The sequence below is a fragment of the Sinocyclocheilus rhinocerous genome, unplaced genomic scaffold (genome assembly GCF_001515625.1).
Source record: "Sinocyclocheilus rhinocerous isolate Xijiao unplaced genomic scaffold, SAMN03320098_v1.1 scaffold492, whole genome shotgun sequence".
Lineage (NCBI taxonomy): Eukaryota > Metazoa > Chordata > Actinopteri > Cypriniformes > Cyprinidae > Sinocyclocheilus > Sinocyclocheilus rhinocerous.
Window position 1 is genome coordinate 211,592 of NW_015626069.1, and position 26,026 is coordinate 237,617.

General features: G+C 35.1%; 2 protein-coding genes across 5 annotated transcripts in view; both read left to right on the plus strand.

Annotated features, from left to right (window-relative positions):
• The first annotated feature begins 1,532 nt into the window (after window positions 1-1,532).
• On the plus strand, window positions 1,533-8,453 carry LOC107710139 (V-type proton ATPase subunit C 1-B). The gene is made up of 13 exons (XM_016514872.1): window positions 1,533-1,707; window positions 2,064-2,223; window positions 2,330-2,397; window positions 2,641-2,726; window positions 3,420-3,514; window positions 3,608-3,699; window positions 3,793-3,891; window positions 4,303-4,371; window positions 5,126-5,218; window positions 6,054-6,147; window positions 6,349-6,446; window positions 6,540-6,663; window positions 8,068-8,453. The coding sequence occupies exons 2-13, from the start codon at window positions 2,095-2,097 to the stop codon at window positions 8,161-8,163; spliced, it is 1,143 nt and encodes a 380-aa protein (XP_016370358.1). The 5' UTR covers window positions 1,533-1,707; window positions 2,064-2,094; the 3' UTR covers window positions 8,164-8,453.
• Window positions 8,454-11,181: 2,728 nt separating this feature from the next.
• The window catches only part of spire1a (spire-type actin nucleation factor 1a), a 50,622-nt gene continuing 35,777 nt past the window's right edge, over window positions 11,182-26,026 (plus strand). For 3 of the 4 annotated variants that reach the window (XM_016514890.1, XM_016514898.1, XM_016514907.1), the window contains exons 1-2: window positions 11,183-11,894; window positions 17,251-17,282. In XM_016514890.1, the coding sequence (XP_016370376.1) occupies window positions 11,582-11,894; window positions 17,251-17,282 (345 nt within the window). In that variant the 5' untranslated portion in view covers window positions 11,183-11,581. Of the gene's footprint in view, window positions 11,895-17,250; window positions 17,283-26,026 lie in introns of all 4 variants that reach the window. The other variant, XM_016514881.1, reaches the window with a different exon arrangement.

Below are 26,026 nucleotides of genomic sequence, written 5' to 3' on the forward strand. Positions count from 1 at the left end.
ATTTATGTATTTATTCAGTACTGTGAAGAATCTCGGTACTAACTGTATTTTATTATTAATACGTTTATTATTAATTTATATTAATATAGTCGCTTGCAACGTGGGCAGGGCCCGTGTGCGCTGCGGGCCCCCCCAGCGGCACGGGCCCCAGTGTGGCTGCACTGCCTGCACTGTCTGTAGTTACGCCACTGCTAATGGCCTAAGACTTTTGCACAGTACTGTATATATAAACGCAAACAAAAAAATTACGCACTGCCCTTAACCCTCAGTGGCCTGTAGCACAAAGCTGGTTTCAGTTTTTACCCAGGTAAGTTCATGTTTAGTTTGAGCAAACTCTGAGTTTTCAGTCTCAAGAATGTGGTATTTATTCAGTACTGTGAAGAATCTCGGTACTAACTGTATTTTATTATTAATACGTTTATTATTAATTTATATTAATATAGTCGCTTGCAACGTGGGCAGGGCCCGTGTGCGCTGCGGGCCCCCCCAGCGGCACGGGCCCCAGTGTGGCTGCACTGCCTGCACTGTCTGTAGTTACGCCACTGCTAATGGCCTAAGACTTTTGCACAGTACTGTATATATAAACGCAAACAAAAAAATTACGCACTGCCCTTAACCCTCAGTGGCCTGTAGCACAAAGCTGGTTTCAGTTTTTACCCAGGTAAGTTCATGTTTAGTTTGAGCAAACTCTGAGTTTGTTCATCTCGCTTCGTGCTACAGGCCACTGAGGGCTGTTCGTCTATGGTACACATTTTTAAACACTTAAAAAATATTTTAAAGCCTAAATTATTATTTTTTTTAACTCTACAGCCGTGCAGTAAAACTCACTTTAATGATTCACATTATTAATTTATGAAGATGAAAAACTGTGCCAAAAATGTATCTCCTGGTGGTAAACAAAGACTTTTAAGATGAAAATGACATGAAATTACCATTATAATCAGTAGATGGAAGCAGAGAATCACTCATTAGTTCAGTTGCCATTTCATCTCCCTAGTGTTTGTCATGTCTTGAATTTATTATAAAATGAGTATAATACCAAATCTGAGTACTTTTACTATACTGAAGTATAAAGTATAGCAAGTGCAGGAAGTCACAAAGTCTCATGTCATTTAAAAATAAATAAATAAGCCCAGACATCAGCAACCCGATATTCTCTATTATAGTCTAGATCAGTGGACTAACTACACAATCAATCTCTTATTTATATCGTGTGCATATCAAAAATGTTTTATCACCATTTGTTTCTTATGCTCCAACCAATGTAATGACATAAAAAACAACAAAATTCACAAAACTTTTTTTATGGTTCTCGGGAGGTTAATGTAGATTTCTTAAAGCTCCTCCAAGTTTTGTGGCATTTAAAAAAAAATAATTTATTGAAAATATTATTGAAAATTAAAAAAAAACAAACGTATCCTTAAAGCAGCTAAAATATCTTAAAACTCTTACTTTAAAAAATATATTGATTAATTATAATTCATGTTCGTTATTTGAAGGGGTCAAAAATACCCACATTGCGCATTCTGAACGCATTGTGAGCTGAACGAAACACAAGCTCCTCTGATCAGCTGACTGGAAGTGTGATGCTGTCCGAAGGGTTTTCAACAGCGACTCATTTAACTGTATTTTCAGCAATGTTTTATTAAAACAACTTCCAATATTAACAGATTATTTTGTAGTTTACTGAAGGGATTTATATAATCGGTAAGTATCGCGAAAGAATTATTTCAATTTGATAGTCGTGACAGGCGTAAACCCTGCTCATACAATATTCACAGACATAAAAAAGCGCATTTAACCCATCACATCACGGATACGTAAACCATATCAGTGTGCACTCTTACGATTAAAGATTATGTGTTCAATTTTTAAACGCGATTAACAGCAGGATAGCTTTTATCTGCTGATGACTCGTGACTAGTCATATTTATGGAATGAAATGGAGAAGTGTGAATTTGCGTATATGGTCAACCTTGAAAGGACCTCTGTAATTTATTTGACAGGTTTTTTTTTTTGGCTGAAGTGTCTCATATGGTATGAGAATTTGATCTATGTTTTAGGACCCTTTCCGTGATTATTTGAGCAGCCATCATGACAGAGTTCTGGCTGATCTCTGCTCCTGGAGAGAAGACCTGCCAGCAGACATGGGACAAGATGAACATGGCCACAAGCCAGACCAACCTGTCCACTAACCACAAGTTCAACATACCTGAACTGAAAGTAAATGACTCGCCCTTTTCTATTTCAGTTAAAACACTGGTTTATTTACAACACATATTTGACATTTCTCATTTGTCTAATGAGTTTTGGTGGTGTTTCTCAACAGGTGGGTACTCTGGATGTCCTTGTAGGGCTGTCTGATGAGCTTGCCAAATTGGACTCTTTCGTAGAGAGGTTTCATGTCTACATTTGACTTTTTTACAAGAGTGTTCAGTTTCAAAATGCATACATTTGATTTAAAAAAATTTTTTTTATTATATTTTGTGCATTATCAATGACACACTGCTTTTGGTACAGTCTCATAGTTCCCAAAATTCCCTTAATGGGGTTGTTAAGCTTCTGTAATGTTAAAGTTCTCTATATATATTTAAATGTATATGTGCTGCTGTTATTTTTATTTATTTATTTATTTTCCAGCGTAGTGAGGAAAGTGGCCCAGTACATGGCGGATGTGTTAGAGGACAGTCGAGATAAAGTTCAGGAGAATCTTTTGGCCAATGGAGGCAAGTGAACTTAAAATCTTCAATACATGCTAACCACAATATTGATGGCAAACAATACTACTTTTGATTATCACAATCACATAAACATTTAACAGCTACTAATGTCATATTAACATTTATATACAATTTTTCAAAGAGAAAGACGTAATCCTCCATAGTCTACCCCAGTAAAAAAAAACTATGCCATAATTTATTTAAAATACATTTCTTTATTTCATATTAAGTATACTTCAAATCGATTAACATATTTATTGACATATCACTTAAGACTGATATAAAATTGTAATTAAAATTTATTTGGAGTATTTCTTTATTGCACAATGCACATTTCCTATATTATGCCTAAAATGTGTTTTAATATTACTATAAATAAGGATTGTGTGATCTCTGTATAATATCAGTCTTTAAATGCAAGATATTTTAAGCATAAAATTAGTTGTTCCAATTAAGCAGACTTTAAGTATACCAGTTTAGTATACTAAAAGTACAATTGCAGGGTATTTTTATTAAGCACATAAATAAGTAAATGTATTTGTAGTATACTTAGCACAAAATAAATGTATTTCAAATACATTTTAGTATATATTTTTTCACTAGGGTAGTCAGTCATAGTTGAATGTCCTAGTATATTAACTCATAAATCTTATTTTATATAATTATACATATCTATAATGAATAATTGTTTCCATACAGTTGATCTGGTCACATATGTTACACGGTTTCACTGGGATATGGCCAAGTATCCGATCAAACAGTCCCTTAAGAACATCTCAGAGATCATGTCCAAGGTGACGCATGTTAAACTATTTTGTCATTGTTTATAATACAAGGAGTGTAATTTATTTTTCATTAAATTTCCTTTTTTGGTTCTCTGTTCTTAGCAAGTGAGTCAGATTGACAATGATCTTAAAGCCAGAGCTTCAGCTTATAACAGCCTAAAGGGAAACCTGCAGAGCCTGGAGAGAAAGAATGTGTAAGTGGGAGGAGTTTCATATTCTTAATTTATTTGTGACATTCTGTGTGACATTAATCATTTTTTAACATAATAACATGTCTTGTCCACTAGAGGGAGTATTTTGACTAGGAGTTTGGCTGATATAGTCAAGAAGGAGGATTTTGTTCTGGACTCTGAATACCTTATTACTCTACTTGTAGTTGTTCCAAAGTAAGTCAAGCTGAAGTATTTGTGCTTCTTTGTATTTTGTGCTTTTAAAATGTTTCTTCATTGGATTAAAAATCAATCTGTCAATATTTACTCACCCTCGTGTTGTTCCTTTATTCTGTGGAATGCAAAAGATATTTTAAATTATGTCGGTCAGAAAACAGTTTCTGTTCCCATTGACGTTTTCCATTGAACTTTTTGTCCATTCTATGGAAGTCAGTGGGAGCCATAACTTTTTTTCTTGCCAACAATATTCAGAATATCTTCTTTTGCATTCTGCAGAAGGTGTGAGTAAATGATGACAGAGTTTTCATGTTTGGGTGAATCTCTATAATTCAGAATGAACACATTTTTTTAAATTATATGTTGTTACCTTTGCAAAACTTATTTTTGTCAATTTTATGGCCTAAAAAGGACGAGTTATCCTGACTGGCAGAAGACATATGAAACTCTTTCTGAAATGGTGGTTCCAAGATCCACAAAGTGAGTAAAATTCAATGACGATCTTAAAATTAATTAACCTAAAGTATAGAATTATGAACTCTCTGTTGCCTGTATTTAAAGCTTGACATCATTACGCTTTGCTTTTTGTGGACATGTAAACTCGGCAGACAGTGTCTATGGAAACCATGCCCTTCTGTTATTGCTGTGACGCACAGAAATACAGGCATTACAGTACAATGCGCATCTGCACATAAACTATGCTTTCCGAAAACATTGTGCACTCCTTTATGTGCTCAATTAATCTGAAGTAATCAACTCTACAAGAAACCATAGTGAAGTCCAAGGAACATTTCAAGGAGATTCAACAACACTAAGGACAAGTTTCATTCAGTGCAAAGAACATTTCCAAGACTTTGAATATACCTCATTAAAAAGGCAACAAAACATGAAACTGTGAACCTGACAAGAACTGTCTGTCCGGTGCATTAAGGAAGATGAATAAAAGGTCTATGGCAGTGCTGTCCTGCCTGACAGACATGGAGAAAAACTGTGCTAGTGTAAAAACGGTTATAATCTTAATGAGAAAGAAGTTAGAAATAACCTTCAAATAGTTATGCTTTTTAGAAATCATATTTTTTTCACATTAATAAGTACGCAGTATAGACCTCATGTTGCAATGGAATTCATGCTTTTAATATTCAAAGCTTATATGTGTTAAATAAGGGAAAATGCTGCTCTTTGATGGTGATAGTGACTGATCTCAACTCAGATTTTTCATCTGCTCTTCTGTTAGGCTTTTATTTGAAGACCAAGACAGTGGGCTGTTTAGTGTTACACTATTCAGGAAGGCTATTGATGACTTCAAACACAAAGCAAGAGAAAACAAGTAAGTCTTTGAAGCTTCACAGTCTGTAGTTGTTATTTTGTCAATTGGAGCTGAAAATCTGTTTCCTGTAGTCTCAGTTCCTTAAGTGTATTTGAATGGCAGATTTGTGAAAGTATTACTGTTCAAAAGATTTGTTTATGTTTTTGAAAGAAGTCTCTTATGCTCATGAAAGCTACATTAATTTGGTAAATACAGTAAAAAAAAACAGTTATATTGTGAATATATATTCACAAATATTACTGTATTACACAAATATTAAATATATATTCACAAATATTAAACAGTAATATTTGTTTGAATATATTTTAAAATGTAATTTATTCCAGTGATGGTAAAGCTGAATTTTCAGCATCATTACTCCAGTCTTCAGTGTCATATGATCCTTCAGAAATCATTCTAATTTGCTGCTCAAGAAACATTTCTTATTATTATAAATTAACGGTTGAAAACCGCTTTATATATTTTTTGTAAACACCATGATAACGTTTTTTCAGGATTCTTTGATGAATAGAAAGTTCAAAAGAACAGCATTCATTTGACATAGAAATCTTTTGTCTTTATTGGCACATTTGATCAATTTAATGCATCCTAGCTGAATAAAAGTATTTGTTTAATCCAAAATAAAACCTCTGTGCATTTGAAGTTTTTCAGTTCTGAAGACAGTTTTGTCCCATACTTCAAGAATCAGTGTAAATAGATTCTCAGATTATGAATGACAGACTGCTGTAAGATTGTTGTAATGTCTCACAATGTGTTTGAGTGTTCACTGATGCCATCATGTCTTTCAGCTGAATCAGAGGAAAGCTTGCCTTGACCCTATGTTTCTGATTTTCAGGTTCATGGTGCGTGATTTTCAGTACAATGAAGAGGAGATGAAAGCAGACAAAGAGGAGATGACTCGCCTCTCCACTGACAAGAAAAAGCAATTTGTATGCGTGCAGCTGACTAAATTTTATTCACTTTTGAACATTATAAAATCCTCCACAATGTTGTTGATGAGTAACCTCAAAACTCCTCAACCTCACAGCCAGCTTGAGAGGCCCTGGGCCTTGATTAGTCTTCATTTGAAGTAATAAGAAAGAGAAAAGATAAGTAATGTTAACAACGGTCAATCTGCTTCTGCACCTCAGGGTCCTTTGGTGCGTTGGCTTAAAGTAAACTTCAGTGAGGCTTTCATTGCATGGATACACATCAAGGCACTTCGGGTTTTTACAGAGTCAGTCTTGAGGTAGTGTGTACAAATCTGTTTAAAGCATATGAATCTGTTTCATACATAGATGTAGATTGTCTGATGTAAGACCTGCATATGTGTATTTAACAGGTATGGGCTGCCAGTCAATTTCCAGGCCATGCTGCTTCAGCCCAACAGGAAGAATGTAAAGAAACTGAGAGAAGTTCTGCAGGACCTTTACAAACACTTGGACAGCAGTGCTACTGTTATTGATGTGAGTAATAATCAAGTTTATGTTTTTAAAAGAAGTCTCTTATGTTCACCAAGGCTGCATTTATTTGATCAAAAATACTGTAAAGACAGTAATAATGTGAAATATCTTTACAATTTAAAATAACTGGTTTCTATTCAGCTTTACCATTACAAGAATACATTACATTTTAAAATATATAAAAATATTTAAAAATGCAATTTATTCCTGTGATGGCAAAGCTGAATTTTCAGCATCATTACTCACATGATCCTTCAGAAGTCATTCTAATAATCTGATTTGCTGCTCAAAAACATTTTGTATATTATTATCAATGTTGAAAACAGTTTTTGTGATACACTACCATTCAAATGTTTGGGGTAAATAAGATCAAAACAATTAATACTTTTATTCAGAAAGGATGCATTAAATTGATCAGAAGTGACAGTAAAGACATTTATAATGTTACAAAAGATTTATATTTCAAATAAATGCTGTTCATTTGAACTGTCTATTCATCATAAAATTCTGAAAAATGTATCAGTTTCCACAAAATTATTAAACCGCATTGATAATAATAAGAACCGTTAATAATTGAGCACCAATAATAATTGATAAAACTAAAGGGATAGTTCACCCAAAAGTGGAAATTCTGTCATTATCCTCAAGTTGTTCCAAACCTGTATTCGTTTCTTTTTTCTGTTGAACACAAAAGAAGATATTTTGAGTTACCAAACATTTGCTGGCAGGCACTGACTTCCAAAGTATGAAAAAAATACGATGGAAGTCAATGGGAACCAGCAACTTACAAAATATATATATTTTTGTGTTCAGCAGAATAAAGAAACTCATACAGGTTTGGAACAACTTGAAGTTGAGAATTTTCATTTTTTGGTGAACTATCCCTTTAAGCAGCAAATGATAATGACTTCTGAAGGATCATAGGGCAATAAAGACTGGAGTAATGGCTAATGAAATTCACCACAGAAATGCCATCACAGGAATAAAGTACATTTTAAATTATATATTCAAATAGAAAACAGTTCTTTGAAATTCTAATAATATTTGGCAATATTACTGTATATATTGTATTTTTGGATCAAATACAGGTGCATCTCAATAAATTAGAATGTCGTGGAAAAGTTCATTTATTTCAGTAATTCAACTCAAATTGTGAAACTCGTGTATTAAATCAATTCAATGCACACAGACTGAAGTAGTTTAAGTCTTTGGTTCTTTTAATTTTGAATTTATTTAATACACGAGTTTCACAATTTGAGTTGAATTACTGAAATAAATGAACTTTTCCACGACATTCTAATTTATTGAGATGCACCTGTACATGCAACTTTGGTGAGCATAAGAAACTGGCCTAATTGAAGATATCTCTACATCACAGCTGATTTGTTAATTTTTGTTGTGTTTTAGGCATCTATGGACATCCCGGGTCTGAATCTCAGCCAGCAAGAGTACTATCCGTATGTTTACTACAAGATCGACTGCAACCTCCTTGAATTCAAATAGAATGCAAATTCCAGTGCACCATTCCATCCTGCTTCACAGAGACTGTACCCAATAATTTATTAAACACTTACTGTTTATCTTTACTTTTTACCTCTCTGTTAGTACCTTCCTCTCACTGCCTCATTCCTTCATCATTCCTGCAGATCAGATTAGATTTCTAATAAGAAGTCTCAGAATCTCACAATTGGTTTAATTTGTTTACAAATGAAGGTTTTTCAGGGGTTTTAAAATCTGTCCTTCGAGGGATTGTGTGGTCCAACACTGAACACTCGTCTTTCGCTGAGCCCATAATGGTTTAGAATCTAGCCATCTTATTAATAAAGACAATGCAAAACTATGAGGTATATGCTGTTTTTGCTAAACGTAATAGGTTATAAAATGCATACACATACGGTTGAAAATAGGCTATAGGCTGTTTATCTGATTTAAATGCAAAAGTCTGTAGCTTTAAGATGCTGAGGTTTTATAGAGCTTGTTCTGAATTAAAATCAAAGTTTGTTTGGCTTGATTATTCTCTTCTGAAATGTCTCTTAGTCTTAAAATAGTTTTTAATTAGGCAAAAAGAAGCTTTTTGTGAAATATGATTGTCACTTCCTCAGGTAGAGGCATGGAGGCCAGATCCTGTGGAGACCGAGGCAGGCAGATGGTTAATGCAGGCACTCAATGTGGAAAGCAGGTTTTGACTTCCAGCACCCGCGCAAACCATCAAAAAACATCCTGCAGTCATGAGGTTTCGGTCACTGAATATAAAACTGCCAGCTATTTATGAAATACTTTCAAAGGTCTCATGCATAATTCTTCAAACTTCAGGGTTTTGACAATGTCGAGACATAGCAGACTGAAAGAACAGCTGTGTCAATGTTCGAATAACATTAAGTCTGATTTTCATTCGATATATGGTGACAGCTTGTTTGTGTTTTACAGCACATAAGTGACTCAAAACACACAGCGCACAAAGAGGAAACTGCTCATTGTAAAGGGGTTTCATCCAATGCTGCGGCTCACCCAGGGGAGCCATGAGGGGAAAAAAACCATCTTCGTCTGATGCGGTGCGGAGGATACACTCTGAAACCCAGAGGAGTTCAGTGATATAGGAAACCATACGCTGTAAAGAGAAATAGAGCTTCACAAGAGATTATATCCTATTAATGCACACTTATAGAAATATTATGCTTTGCTGAAGTTTTGTTGCAAAAATGGGTTAAAAAGATGCATCTGATCATCAGCCTGGCAAATATAGATTTTAGTCAACACTGATTTCCTCATAGGAGTTACTGAGCAAAGCACATGTTCATAATGTTGCATATAGGAGTTATCGCTCACAATTACTTATTGCTTTCATTCTTGTAAATATGCATTTACTGGACATTACAAGGTATTTGTTTATTTTATATTTATTGGTGATTCAGTTTCATAGTAATTTTTTTTAAATTTGAGAAATAAAGTTGCATTATTTGCCTTTGACATGGAGAAACACAACAGACTAGCCTAACCAAGATGTGATTTTGTCCCATCTTAGTCCAGTGTTATTTTAGTACTAATGAGATATTATATTTTTTCATTTTTAATATGACTAATATAGTTTTTTAAAGTTAATTATTATTTCAGTTTTAGTTATTTTAGTACATTTATTTTTTTTACATTCTAATTTATTAGACTATTTAGAACTATTTAGTTAAAATGTATTTTATTTCGCCTGACTTTTTTTTTTTTTACCCTGCTTTATTCACAAGTATTTAATATGGTCAGCTAAATGCTGTAAAATCTCTGGAACCACTAGATAGAGCAGTTTATCTCACATTACATAATAAACGAACTATTGTGTTTTAGACATTCACTGTGACATTAATATGAAACATTTAATGCAGGGGAAAAAGCACATTTTTAAAAATTGGGACATTACATGTGCACGGTTTTACCAGACCTTAAGGCTGCATCACAAAATAGACACTAAGAATAGACATAGTCTAAAATAGTGAATACCTCTATTTATTATAGAAATATTTAACTTATCCCAAAACTATGTCAAGTACAATGAGCATTATTATTACCTCGAGCCCACTAACGAGCTGAGGTGCAACATTGTTTTTGTGCATGAATTTTAAGTTCAGCTGTTCAACATAATCATTATCCCATCCCTTATCACCCTCATTTCACTTTTAACAATTGAAATTCAAAATGGTAAACGTAGGAAAAGTTTTTACAATTCATAACAGCTTGTACAATACCAAATATAGAAATGCATAAACACAGTTTACTCGAAAACATATCTGACACATTGTGTAGTCACCTTCACACTCCAGGGAGAGAGGCTGCAAATTTGTATGTGCAAAGCATCTGCTGCATGAAATGTGACTATTCTGTATTGAGCATGTCCAGTAAAATAAATAAATGGATAAATAAAACAAATGGGGCAGATTTAAGTCTCTGCTGATTTTGTGCAATAGGCTATTTGCTGCTCTAGAAATGAGCTGTGAAGTCTTAGTTTTTTGACATACAGAAAAAAAAGTTTGTATGGATATTATACAGTAGCCTATATTAACTTAAACAAGAGAACCTTCTGTTTAAGATTTTACCAGTTTGATTAGCAAGAGTGCAAATCAAATTATAAACCAGACATGCCTATTTTTCTTTACAACCTCAAAGATCCTGTAAATCCTTTTTTGTTTTTAACATTTCAATTACATAGCTGTCACTCATTTTTAATTGGTTAAGCCAATAGGGTCCCTCTCTGTGTCTCCCCTACATAGCCTACATTAAATCCTCAATTTAGTTTGCCGTTTTGAGTTGACAACTTTTTATATAGAAAGGGGTGCAGTAGCTGAATTATTTACTAATCAGCTTTAATTGGGCAATCTAAGACTAAATGTCTAGCCTATAAATTTAGCACAGGCCATTTGACTGGTACCAACCATATTTGCATACCAAATAGTTTTACATTTAACAGGTTAACATTTAAATGATACGTTTAAATTAAACGTTTTCATACAAATTTAGATCAAGATTTAACGTGTAGTCTATATGTAGCGTATACTAAATTGTGTTAGCTTGTTTTTTTTTAGCAAGGTAAACAAACCATTTTCTGAAAGGCTACGCATTTAGGCTAATTCTAAAGTTCTTATCATTATTATAAAATGTGGAAAAAGTCGCCATTTAAGATTAAGATGTTCTCTAATAGTTTGTATTGTCAAAGGACTGACTGAGGACACGACTGACTCTGAGACCATGCGGAAAAGTCGTCTGAGCGTCTCAGAGCAGAACAGCAGCAGCAGCTCGAGCTCAGAACAGAAGTAGCGACACGGGCAGCAGAGGCGGACACGCGCACAGTGCTTCTAGATGACAGACCTAACGTAAACAGACTGTCTCTTCATCACCCTAACACGGTCTCTCCTGCTCTCGGGAAGCCCGGAGAAGAAGAATGACTGATGAAGGAATGTTAATCTCACCGTCGGCTCTCCAGGATCCCGGAGATGGGGCGAAACCCGAAGACATCAGTATGGATTGTACGGACGGGGAAGATGAATTGTGTTTGGAAGAGATTTTAACTCTGTACAGTCAACCGATCAATGAGGAGCAAGCCTGGGCCGTCTGTTATCAGTGTTGCAGGTGGTTAACTCAAAAACAGAGACGGAAAGAGACGGGTGGGAGTCCACCTGGACGGATTGCGGGTCCTGGAGATGTGAGGATCCGGAAAGACGGGACTGTTAAATTATATCAACAGAGCAGTACAGGTAACCATAATGTTTACATGAGAAGTCCAAGGAAATGCGCATTAAATGGCGCACCATGAAAACAGCTGAACAACAACGGCATTGAGACTCGTTTATTTACAACTGACACGTCAATATAAGCGAAATTATGATTAATGGAGGCCATTTTTAGAAAGATAGGAATGTGCCTACACCTCAATTCTAGCTTTACGCCGATTACTTTAGTATTATATATATATATATATATATATATTATAGCCTATGCTTTGATTTTATTATTCATTGCAACACAAACCATTTCCTCTCCATAAAACCGGTTAAATTGTGGCGACCATTGTGCCATTGTAAACAATGGGGCCATGAGATGGATTCATCCATAAGCACCTTCAATCATGAGGGCAACAATAGGGACCTGCTCTTTGGCCTAGTACTGGTGTTATATCATGCATACTTACCATCGTGATTCAACATTTAGACATGCTTATGTATTGTTCAGAATGCACTATTATGACAATACCAAGTATGATTCATGTAGAACATTTAATGTGCTAAACGCATCTAAATATCTGATGTTATTCTCTACTTCCAGTCCTATTTAGTGCAATGTTCTAAGTTAATAATATGAAACCATTATAAATTAAAATATACCATCAGATTACCGGTTAAAATTAGCCTATGTATTTTACTTGAGAACAAATAGCGTGAGGCTTTGAATATAGATAATACCTGTTTTCTATTTGTTTTTTCCAAAATCATCATTTAAAAAAAATAATTTAGAGAGAGCGATTTCTCAGACAGAACTATTATAATTAAATTTGCAAGCATTATCTCATCTGGGGTCCTTAGCCTGAGGCTTTTGGATTTGGCTTCCATCTCTGTTTCTCCTTTGGGAGTCAGTCTGACTGCTAGTTATAAGTATAATTATTGGGATGAATGTCTCAATCCTTCCATCTCCCTAATAAGGTTTTAGACATGACTGTCAGTTATTTGAGCTTTTCTTTCTTTCTTTCTTTTTGCTGTTTTATATAGCTAGTATCTTATACATTTAACTTCCAAAGGACACTTCCATAGGTTTCTTCTGCTTGAAATCATTGAGTACTAACCTGTGAATGACCTGCAGTTAGCTGCTGATTCATCTTTAAGACAGCCGTAGTATAGTTATATAGTTGATAGTCTATGACCCTGTTTATACAAAATATTTTTAAGGATGTAAAGTGAAAAGATTAGTCTCTTGCTTCCTTATTAAGTATAGAAGTGTAATGCCAAATGTCAAGCAAATAATTAGATCAGATGGTCCCTATCAGGCAAGAAAATCAGTGCTTATGTAACATGAGAGTCTGCTGAATTCTGCTCTCCTGGGGAAGTTTGCTGGCCTGGCAAATGTGGATACGTTCAAATTGCGCTGACTGACCAATGATACCAGACTGTATGTTGTTAACCTGCCAGTTTCAGTCGTGATCTATCTCTGATGAATAGATCTGTCCCTCAAACTGAATAAAACCGTTTGAGAGTCTCTTAGAGATGTGATGTGTAAATAAGTCTGTCTCCAAGCTTCAGGCAATGCTTCACTGATGTTTATGTCTCCTTTTCTGCTATAGAGAGATTTATAGTTGCTACAACATAAACCTGGAAACAGCATGAATTCCAAGTTCCAACTAGAAAACTGAAATATGAAAGTGTAAGCTCCGAAGCTCCTGAAGTGAGAGATCTAGATTAATCTGAGATAGATAATGCTTTCACTTTCTGTTATTATAAGGTTTTGTGATTGCATCACAAGCATTAGAATATATTGCATATTTGTCACAGATTTTGTTGCTAGTATTTTCTATTAACAATTATTAATTAATTAAAATTAATTCATTAATTCAAATTAATTTTAAAATAATTGTCTGACTCTGCTCAAAAATATAAATATTAAAAAATAAATAAATAAATGCAGAGTCATTTTTAGCAGCATGGATTTGGACCTTTTCATTTTTGTCCCAATTTTGGTTTCTTTCCTATTGAGTCAAACACCCTTGTGAATGGGTTTCCATGGTAACAAGGTCAGTCACAACGTAAAGGATGAATTATTTCCAATGATCTCCTTTCTTCTTTATAGGAAGATAATATTACAGTACTTGGCTGTTTTCATACAACAATGTAATTGGTATCTGTCTTGCAAAGACAAAAGAACCTCTTCAAAAACACGTTTTTCGTGTCCGGATGGTGCATGTTAGACTGTAGGAGGATTCAGTTTCAGACTTCTTTGCACATTTTCAGTTATATTTGCGTTTCAGTTGTTGAGTGGCCGTTGCAATGACACTGGGTTCATTCATTAGTGGCAGCAATGAACTCTGCGTCTCAGCCAATCCCAGAGGAGTCTCTTTCTTTTAACACTGTAACATTATACCTGCAGTGCCACTGAAGGAAGGGCTAAAAGAGACATTATTGTTCTAACCCCTGTGTAGATGTTGTGTATCTCAGGCTCAACAGGCACAAATTGCCTCTCTGTCTGCCTCAGATCTGAGTTAATTATTTCATGTGAAGGTTGTCTGAGGTGAACCCCTGGGTCCCTCTGTGTAATATAGAAATGGGGGAGGGGGTTTGTCATGGTCAATTCCCCTTAAATGAAATGTATTCATGGCTGTAACCCATACTACACACTTCTCTAGAAAGATGCTGTTAATTAACGTGCTTGCTAAAGTCAGCATCTCTGTTATTATTGCATAATCATATGTATTAAGCTTTAGCGCACATCTCGTCCTGCATCATTGTGCTTTGGAAATGAATGTTACTTCAAACCATGGGGCGTGTTGAGGTGTGCTATTTACTTTTCAGATTTTTGGTTGGAATGAAAAACAAACAAAAACCCTATAGACTTGCATTGAAAGATGGACCAGAGTAATACTGTATTTAGAGATTCTTTTGGCTCTTTTGACTTGAACCTATAAACCCATTCAGAACATCCTATGAACCGCATAACAATGCATTAGCCACCACCCAGAACACCATAGCAACCAACTGTTCTAACAGGACAATAGAGTGCGACAGGCAGGTTTCGGAAGTAAAAATTTTATTTATTTTCTCCATAGACAAATAAATTTTTTTAAATGATAACTTATAAACCATTAAAGACAGTAGTGTTGTCAAAAGTACCGATGTCGGTACCAGTTGGTACTGAAATTTAAAAATGTGACGATACCAGCATTCCCGCTAGCATTTTGAGCGCTGTTGTGCGGATTCTCAAACACCGCTGATTGGCCATTTTGTTCATGTTAGTGATGCGCGGATGGTGGTTATATCTGCTGGCGCTGCGGATAATCCGCGGGTCGGGTAATAAAAAAATGCATTCTGATTATTTGCGGGTGGATAAAATAAATCATTAATGATGCAAATATTAACTGCATTTTCTAAAATATGAGCGTGTTTTAAATAGGCTACAGAAATTGAATAAACTGTAAATTAACATTAAAAGTTTTTCAACAAAACATTATTTAGACAAAGAGCAGTGAGGGATTTTCTCTCTTTTGTTGTTTGATTAACATTAATGACAGACGGCACAGCTTTATTAGGCTGCTGTCACAAGACCTATTTCACGGATCCAATACTGATACTCATGCGTTTTATTTCGCAACTGTTTACATTAACTTAAGACAAAACCGACAGTGCTTTCTCAATTTGGTACTAGCAGCGCGCTCTTTGGATGTGACTGTGTGCGCACAGAAAAGCGCCTCTGGAGAGTGCGAGTAGCCTACCGAATGGCTTAAAAAGATGTGAAAAAAAAAAAAATGTTGTGACTATGCAACAATGACCGATTAGGCAATTGACAATTCTGTCAACTGTCCCGAAACGCGAGCGGTCTTTGTCAGTCACGTGCGTTTATTATGCGTGATGTCACCGAGGCGCCATTTTGAAGGTATCGTTGCATTGAGCAGTGAACTAAAAGTGCAAAGACCGATTGTGAAATAGATTTTCATGACTTTTCAAAAACTTAATGGGTTTATTTATTTTTAACAAAACTTTCCAGGCCTGGAAATTGCTGTTCAATGACTTTTCCAGGTTTTTCATGACCGTACGAACCCTAATGTGATGATCGGGTGCGGTTATCTAAATCAGACAAAAATACAGGTGCGGGCGGTTGGCGGATGGATAATTTATTTGAAGCTGCGGATTCGGGTGATGTTTTAGCTCATCCGCGCATCACTAGTTAACGTGCTCAACAGATATGTCTGTGATTGGCTACAATGATCATCGCTTCACGCTCTTCACCGAGCACTTTTTAAAACATTTTTCAATTTCAGTAACGACCTTTGACAGCACTAATAGATAGACCCACTGTGATCTGTGAGGTTGTATATGCTTCTGTTGAAGCCATCAGCCTGCATTTTTTCAACCTATTGTTTTATATAAATTTTTTATTTTTATATTCAGCTTATTTTTTATAATCATGTTTAATAGTATAATTTCTGGTGAAAAACTATATTACCCATGATTTTGCAAAGAAATCATAATCATAGAATCAAAATGAACAAATATGAATCTATGAATCACTGCAAATGATGTAACAGTCGGTCTCCCTAGTCCCTACACTCTCAAACTACTTAAAAATTTGTGGATATATGCATATTTTGCAATAAACAAAATATATTACTTCTAAATACATAATCAACATCAGTAGTTTTATACAGTACTTCTGCATCGTTTTTAATTTGATTATGTTGTTCACAATACTTTTTGTAGTTCTTTCCTGCATTAAAGCCGTTAAACACAGTCTTGTACCTTTGTCTATTCTTCTGATATTTAAAATATTTTTGCTTCTCTCCTCTCTCTAAAAAAACTCCTTTTTTTAAATTCCTGTGGGAAAAATAAATAGGAAAAATACTTCTGGAACCAAGGCCGCTGGAAAAAGTACTGTTGCACTCTATAGCAGCCATCCAGAAGAAATTCAGTCCAATTTTAAACATATTTTTGCTTCTCTCCTCTCTCTAAAAAAAACTAATTTTTTTAAATTCCTGTGGGAAAAATAAATAGGAAAAATACTTCTGGAACCAAGGCCGCTGGAAAAAGTACTGTTGCACTCTATAGCAGCCATCCAGAAGAAATTCAGTCCAACGATCCCAACAGCAGCACACTAACAACCGCCCAGAACACATTTGCAATGTGTTAGCAACCGCCCAGAACACCTTAGCAACCACCTAACAATACATGACACATTAGCAACTACCCAGAAATGGAAAAATCTAGTTCTAGGTTATATCCTATTGCCATGCTCGTTGATAAAATTGTAACATATATGAAATATTATGAATATTTTGAGATATATGATTTTAAAACATTGAGTATGATAATGTATATCTCATTTGTTTCTCTTTCGTTTTTCTCCTCCCCATTACAGATAAACTCATCCTGCCCAGTTCATCAATAGAGGTGAGTCATCTTTTGTTGAGGTGCCACAGACTGGTTTTTGACTTACGAGTGAAATTAGTCATTCTGTTCCTATATTTGGTAACGGGCATCAGCTTGACTAACCATCCTGAGGAAAAAGCTAGTTTTCTTCTCAGTATGGTTTCTGAAGGTTTCTAGGCGCAGTGTTTTTTTTATTTAAATTTTGCTGACTCCATGCTGCTGTCTGTGTCCATGGTGTGGATACTTGCCATTTAGGTGTGAGTGGTTTTCAGGAGCGTTTGCATCGATGGCAACCACATTGTCTTGATGGTATTCATTAGCTGTTTGTTCTTTGTTGGTGTGACAACCATGTGGATCTCAGCCTGCCTCAAAGATTGAGTGTTTTGGTCTCTAAAGCTCCCTGCCACTTTGGGAAGTAGCCAGAGCTTTGCTGTAATCCATTCGAAAATAGTTTTCCCAAGCTTTTCAGCACCAAGAGATCTCCTGCTGTCCGACTCGAACAGAACAAGACATATTTACTGCCTTTTGATTCAGTAAACAAGAGAGTTCTGTACATAGAGGACTGTGCGTCATGCTAAAAATATTGAATCTTTTGGCTAAATATGATAGATTTGAAAATGCCCACAGCGGTAACAGATGGGTCCACAGGAGGGATGCGCACATGCAAGCACGCGCCCACACAGCAGCACACACATAGACTCCCAAACAAAAAGAACACATGTGGCTGTGCATGCATGCTTTCGGAGCCAGGGCCGTGCACAGACATTTTGAGGGGCAGTGGCCCAAACCAAAAAAGGGGCACTAGGGGGGTGGGTGCTTGTTAATACAAATGATCCAGTTGTTACAAATATACAATTAAAAGAGAAGACAGCACACTCTGTAATAATTTCAGACTTTATCGTAGATGTTTTTTATAAGACGCAAACTGAGCCATGAGAACACTTTTTTTTAATAAGAAGCCATATTTTTAGAACCCTTTGTCATAGATACATTCTGATCATTTAAAATGATAGGAATACTTTAATTAGGATAGGATAGGATAGATACTTTCTTTGTATTTCTGTGTCATTTTCCCTTGAGGACCACATAAGTAAAAAATGGCTAAAAAGAGCCCACTCTCCCCTATAAGTATTAGACATTTATTTTAATATTTTACAGCATTAATCTATATTATACAAATAAACAACTCATTTACAACATTTATATTATTTTTAAACTATTTATAGGCCTACTATTAATATGGTTTTAATAAAATATGATGTGTTATAGATTACTAGTATCAAGACAAGTGATTATAATGGGAAATATACTTAATTACAAGATTTAAAGTGTGACAAACTGCTAAATATTCTATATGATGATTTACCTGCTGGCTTGCTGGATCTTTGAATTCATGTTTGCAATGTTGAACTGACTTAAGCAGCCTCCCTTCGCTCTTTCTCTCTCTCTGTCTCTGTCTTCTTTTTTGTGAAGGCATTTTTTTTTTGTCTACAAAGTGTGCCAACAACAGCTCATTTTGTGTTATGTTAGATCTGATCGGGTATAATAATTTGATCAGACATTCTAATTCTAAGAACGTGGATATTTTGTTGTAATCACTTTTAATCACTTTACCGACAAAAATATAAAATATGCTGCTTCTCACCCTGCGTGAAACTTTGCTGTTGTCATGACAATCAGAACACGTTTGGTTTCCTGCATGAGAATCAGAAATAGACTATTGTTCAAAAGTTGATGCTTTGGAAAGTCTATCTGCATTTATTGGATAAAAAAACTGTAAAAATTGTGAAATATTATTGCAATTTCAAACAGCTGTTTTCTATGTGAATATCTGTTAAACTGTAATTTATTTCTCTGAATTTTCAGCATCATTACTCCAGTCTTCAGTGTCACATGATCTTCAGAAATCATTCTAATATGCTGATTTGCTGCTCAGGAAACATTTCTGATTATTATCAATGCTGAAAACATTAATATTTTTGTGGAAACTGTGATACATTTTATTTTTCAGGATTCACAGATGATATCAATAACAAACTACCAAATTATTAATTCAGCGAATCATCCACTGACTGTAATGTGGATGTAGCCACCGGGCCACCCCCCTGTGCACGGCCCTGTTCTGAGCCTTCTCTGAACGAGATTATCAACAGAGCACTAGACGCTAGACTCGTGACAGTGAATGAAAGGATAATCAAAGAGGAGAACAGCAGGGCCCTGCCTATTCGGCACACAGACACTATCTCTTCTCCTATCAAGTGGATACATAGCAAAGATAAGCCTTTCTGTAAACATTCATGAGCCGTGTTACAACTTTCGAAAATTGAGTGTTCTTCAAGTTGAATGATGTCTGATCCTTGCTGATGTGAGTGATTCAAAGCAGCCATAATGAAAATTCAGTCATATTCATCCTCATGTTGTTCAAAATTGTGTGACTTTCTTTCTTATGTAGTACACAAAAGAAGACATTTTGAATAATGTGCTGTTTGCTCTTTTCCATGCAGTTGCCATGAGGGAAGAGTGGAGTTTTCAGGGTTCAAAAAGGACTCAAAAGTGGCGTGAAAGTATCATAAAATGGTCCATATTCCATGTCAACTTGAAATCAAATGGTAGCGTTGTGTAAGGATCAGACCAAAATACTGACAATCTTGAAATCCGCCCTATTAATGGAAAAGAGTAGCAATGAATGAGTTGTAATGAACGATTCATTTGAATCAAAACTTTGAACCACTGTTGTTATTGTTAACTAAAACTAGTAAAAATCATTTTCATTAATTGATGAAAATGAAAAATGCTGCCTTTACTACTACAGTAATAAATATAAATTAATGCCAAATAGAAAACAATAGCTAATAAAAATAAAAAACAAAATGACTTAAATTAAAATAAAAACTAAAAAAATATAAAAGCTAATTCAAAATAATAATAAATACTGTAATAGTATATAAATAAAACTAAAATAGATTTGTATGATCCAATTCTGAATTATTCGTTAGCAAATTGGTTCCTGGGTTACACAATTATCAGTGGATAACCAATTTATATAGCTTCAGGACACTTTTATAGTGTTTTTTGAAGCTTTAAAACTTCAGTCCTTCTTCCTTGTAATGGCATGGAAAAGAGCAACCAGCACAGTCTTCAAAATATCTCCTTTTTCGCCACAGAAAAAGAAAGTCATACAGGTTTGGAACAACATGAGGGTAAGTAGATGATTGCAGAATCTTCAGTGTTTCATGTGTACACTCAGTGAGATCAGGGCTTTGGGCTAAGGTGTCCTCCTGTTCATACAGCCTACCCTGTCTGAGGGCTGTAATGAGACCGGGTGTGTGTGTGTGTGTGTGTGTGTGCTCTGTTCTGCATGACTGCACCTCTCGCTGAGCAATCATGTGATGTTGCAGTATGCATGTTTAAGACCTCGCCCTCATTTAAGCACTGCCTCTACACTGAATGAAGTACAAGCAAACTGCTGCTCGCCACAGACAGGCCAAACCAAAGGCCGCCTAACTGCCCAGTGAGTCAGTGACTTAAGACAGGCCTCCTAAGGCATCATAATGTTCCACCTAATAATCTACAACAGATTCAAGTGATTTTTTTTATTACAGCAACACTTAGTAGAAGAGTCTATGACAAATGCGAATGTCCAAGATACAGAAAAGGAAAAATCTAGTTTAAAACGCCTGTATTATGTTCTTAGAAATTTTCCTTTTGTATTCATGTCTGTTTCATGTGGTTTTGAATTTTTTTTCCTCAAATAAAAAAAAAAGTTTCAATTTAATGACTCTAAAATGTCATGTGGTCTTACAAACATCTTATTCATTATGTAATTAAAGTTTTTAATTATACTTTTTATTTTTTTGTCATCAATGATCAATTCATAAATATCATAATATTAAAAAAATAATATAATTTTTATGACTAACTTCTTTAATATTTTAAAAGATTTGTTGATCTTGACATATGGTCTTGGAGGTCTGCTGGAGTCCTCTGTGATATCTTTTCTTGTTTTGTTAAAATATAACTTTTTTTCTAAGAAATGCAAATAAAAGATGATTTTAGGGTTTCTTTTCAGGAATTTAATTTCTGTATTTAGACTTTTGTCTTCATTATGATATCAGGACAGTTGTATCACCCTGATATTTTTGAGTTTATGTCTAAAAAAGAATCTCATTTAATTTAGAATGTAAAAACATTATAAAAGAGGGTCATTTTTAATGTATTTTGAATAAATGAATGTGTAAGACTTGTGCAATGTTTTAGTAATATTTATTTTATCATAGTATTCATTCATATTTTTAATTTAGCTTTAGTGTTCGATTTACTTTTAGTTTAGGTTTTAATAATTTCATGTGGTTTTATCATTTTTGTTTTTTTCTATTTAGATGTCAGTTTTATTTTTAGCAATTTAATAATTTTTGTTTTTCATCTAATATTTGTATTTTATTTCAGTTAATGAAAACAGTTTTTAGTGGTTAACTCTAACAACACTGGTCTCGTGTCAGTGACCCAGGTGAAGGTCACATTTGTGCTGCCTTCAAAAACCAACCAGATGAAGACTTCTTGGTCGACAGGACGTTATGCAACATTTTTCAGCTTACAGACAATCTGTTATTTGTGATTAGTTAACAGTTATGCATTTGTTGTCAATGCAGAATCATATCGATCCTTCTCCAAAATGCAGAGTGCCAAAGGCCCACTCTGGCCTTTGGCACTTCACCCGGACAGAATGAGGCGAGCTGACCCAGTTTTCCCATTAACTTGGTACTACTGGCAGGATTCAAATACGTTATAAATACGAGAATAGTGATCACATTTAGATGCCTTGGCTTCTCACCAGGAACCGTCAGCTAAAAACAAACCCACTCTATCAAAATCAGACTGAGAAATTTGTGGGTTTCCAAGAGCTTCCATAATCACTGATGTGCATTTGCCAACTGATCATTAAAGATTTAATGACCTACAAGCTCTGAAGGATGAAAGACACAGTCGATTCTGACCCGTAGGCATCTTGGCAGTTTATTGAAAATTCGCAAGGATCGCCAAAGAGGATTAGGCCCAAGATCCAGCTCAGTGGCTAAAGTGGGATTTATTAAAGAGACTTTCTTTAAGCTAAAGCACCTGTTGTAGTATCTGTCTGTGGTTCTGGTCTCAAGGGAGAGGCCGCTGTTAGACCAGCTTTTGTCTGTAAAATACCTGTCGAGACTCCTGTAAATTCCCAATACAACTTCCCCTTCATTGACTGATGTTTTTTAATAATCCATCTCTGAAATACCCCTCATCTCGCTTTCGCGTTCTCATTTTTTCTTTTTTTTTTGTGTATGATTGAAGAACTTATTTTTTTAGCTGTGAGCTTGATGCCCTTGTGGTTTAATCCCTGGAGGTTTTTTTATCACTGCACAAAGCGTGCTTCTTTCACCTCGCTGCAAAACTTTGCTTCCTCAGCTGACGGTGTGAGTGTGTTTTTGTGTAAGGATGAGGTGGAATGTGTGAGTACTTTGGCCTGGTTAGTGGTCACACACAGCCTTGATGCACAATGTTAATTTTCCCATTCGCATTTGGTGCCAATTTACGCGCAACCATCACTTTTTAGCAACGTAGCAAGCCTCAAATAACAAGTTGTTCTCTTATGATATCTTGTGCCTTCTGGAAGATTCTGTGTAATTCAGCTGGTTTGTACAGTTTTAGAACAAGACATGAAGACTCTGATGATCTCTAGCCAGACATAATCTTGACCCCTATGTTTAGGTCTGTCATGATTAATCGCCTGATCTGTTATTATTTGATTGTGATTATTTGAGGGAATAATTTTAAGTCAGTATTGAAGTACACAATATTTTTTGTATGCATTTATTTCAGTATAGTACACTATGATTTTTCGAAGTTGTAAGTAAAACAAAGATTATTGGAGTTTGTTTTACTAGAAAACACTATTTCAGAGTTTTTCTACTTCAAAATATGCATGTTTAATTTGATGTGTTACTTGCTGTTTCTTTGTTAGTATTTACTGATACGAACAAAACAATTAAATCATTAATTGCAATTAGGCTACTTGTCAAAGTTTCGTAACTATGACAGCCCTACATATTTGCGTAAGGCCTTGCTTTGTGTGTTTGTAGTCAGCTGAGGAAGATGTAAGATGTGTGAAGGCCAGTCTAGACTGTGATTGAATCAGTTTTATTCTTCACATTTCCTGAACTCCGCCCACTCCGTCCTTTATTATGAGTCCATCCAATGTGAAAGAAATGTTTCATGTCCTGCATATCTATGATTGGTGAACCAAGAACTGATTTGTCATTGTTTGGTTAATCAGTCATAAACCAAGCATGCATTGCACCTTGCGTTATTACTGTCTCTTGTCCTTGCAGAACCTCTAAGATTTTGTAAGATGCAAATTACAAAAATTAAACAAACACTGTTAAATTTCCCTAAGAAACACATCTGGAATGGTTTGGCAATCCACCGTTAGGTTTGCACATCCCTAACCTGTTGCTCCTCTGGCTTCTGTCACTGAGTGGTTGACTAAATTGCTGAACGGTGTTGTCTGAGATACGTTGATGAGATTTATGCTGGTTTGGCCATGAGTCAACCTCATAAATTTACCACATCCTTTCCCAGAGGACTTCAAGGGCTGTGAACAGCAGAGTGAGACTAATGGTTTTAGGGGTCTCCGGCCCCCTCACACAGATCGTCTGTTAGGCTCACCGGGGTTCTGGATCTGACATCTTTACTTGCTCTTTCTTCAATGCTCTCTCTCTTTCTGTTTTAATGAGATCGGTAGCAGCTGCATAACTATTGAAAAAGTTTGGGGTTGGTAATGTTTTAAACTTTTTGAAAAGTCTGCATTTATTTGATCAAATTCAGTTAAAGCAGTAATATTGTGAAATATTGTTGCAATTTAAAATAGCTGTTTTCTATTTTAGTATACTTTAAAATATAATTTATTTTCAGCATCATTACTCCAGTCTTCAGTGTCACATGATCCTTCAGAAATCATTCTAATATGCTGATTTGCTGCTTTTCTGATTACTATCAATGTTGAAAACAGGTTGCTGCTTAATATGTTGGAAACCATGATATATTTTGTTCAAGATTCAAAACAAAAATGTCCTACTGTCTACAAACCTTTGAACAGTAGTGTATATTGTGAATATTTTTAAAAATACAGATTTTTTTTTAAAGGATTAAAGCACTGTTTTAGCGATTATGAGCTGTATCTTAAGCTATATGTGCAAGAAAGTTGTCAAAAATTGAAGTTTATAAAGAAGCATGGGTTATAGCACATCCTTTTCCACCTTAGATGCTTGAGTGAGGTCAGAGCGAGGTAGGAACAATTTTTCCTACATTAGAACAGTAGCACAAGTCGTCCCCCTATCAGTCTCTGTACGGGACAGTGAGTCACAGTGTTCGTCTGAGGGAAGCAAATGTCCACCTTGCTGTAGGGCTCTGGATGTGGCCAGATCATTATGTAACCGTTCACTTTTTCTCTTTCTCATAGTGTTTTTGTACTCCGTTCTTTTGCTTTCAGCTGGTCATCTCTGTGCCAGTTTAGTGGATGTCTGTACTTCAGGATCCAAATTTTCCTGGGAAACAGTCCTTACATGCCCCTTGAATGTAGTTTGTGTTCTTATTCAGCAGTGGTCACCAACCTTTTTAAGCCCAAGATCCCTGACCTCGGCCTTTATGAAAGACAAGATCTACCTATTGAAGAACTGACAGCAAAAGACGGCCCAGATTGCACTTCCAATTTGAGGCCTTTTATTTAGTATTTTAATTAGTGATGCACCGATCATGGCCAATTCAGATTCAGTTTTTTCTTTAACTAGCAATTTGGCTGATTCTGTCAGCCTACTGGTTGCTGATTTTATTTTAAAAACAATTTTTTAAAGCAAATTTATTAATTGGTTATTTGTCCTATATCAAGCAAACTGGCCTTAAACCAAAATATCTGTAGGCATTTGAAATTAGAGGCAACCACTGCATTTTAATCACGAAAATACTCAGAACGATCATGAAAATGAGGATTCCCCTCACACACCACCATTCAAATTTAGCATTAGCCTTAACCAAGTATGGCAAAGCTGACATTAAATATTTTCAGGTCATTTACAGTAAGCTACTTAAAACCCAGCATGTTGCAAAAAGTTTAACCCTATAAAGCCTACTTTATCATATTTGATGTGAAAATATCAAAGGCATCTAAATTATGAACATGATCAAAACTTTGCTGAAAAGCCTGGTGTTCACAATCTACTACATGCCTTCTGTCATCTGATTGATAGTTTACTGATTTTTCTCAAATAAACGTATGAATAACTTATATATTGTTAGTAATATTTTAAGATGAACACTTACTAGACTGAAGCAACTTAGGTTTACTTATTATCCATCATTTAAAAAAAAAGTCATGTTAAAATGTTATTATCAGTGAAATGTACAATGAGAACTAGCTTTGATCATAAAACTAAGCATTTAAATACCATCTTACTAAGAATTTTCCTTGAGGGATATAGTGACAACTGATGTTTGTGACCCTGGACCACAAAATCAGTCATAAGGGTCAATTTTTTAAAATTTCAATTGTTTGAAATTGATTTATACATCATCTGAAAGCTGAATAAATACGCTTTCCATTGATGTATGGTTTGTTAGGATAGGACAATATTTGGCCAAGATACAACTGGAAATCTGGAATCTGAGGGTGCAAAAAAATCTAAATACTGAGAAAATCGTCTTTAAAGTTGTCCAAATTAAGTTCTTAGCAATGCATA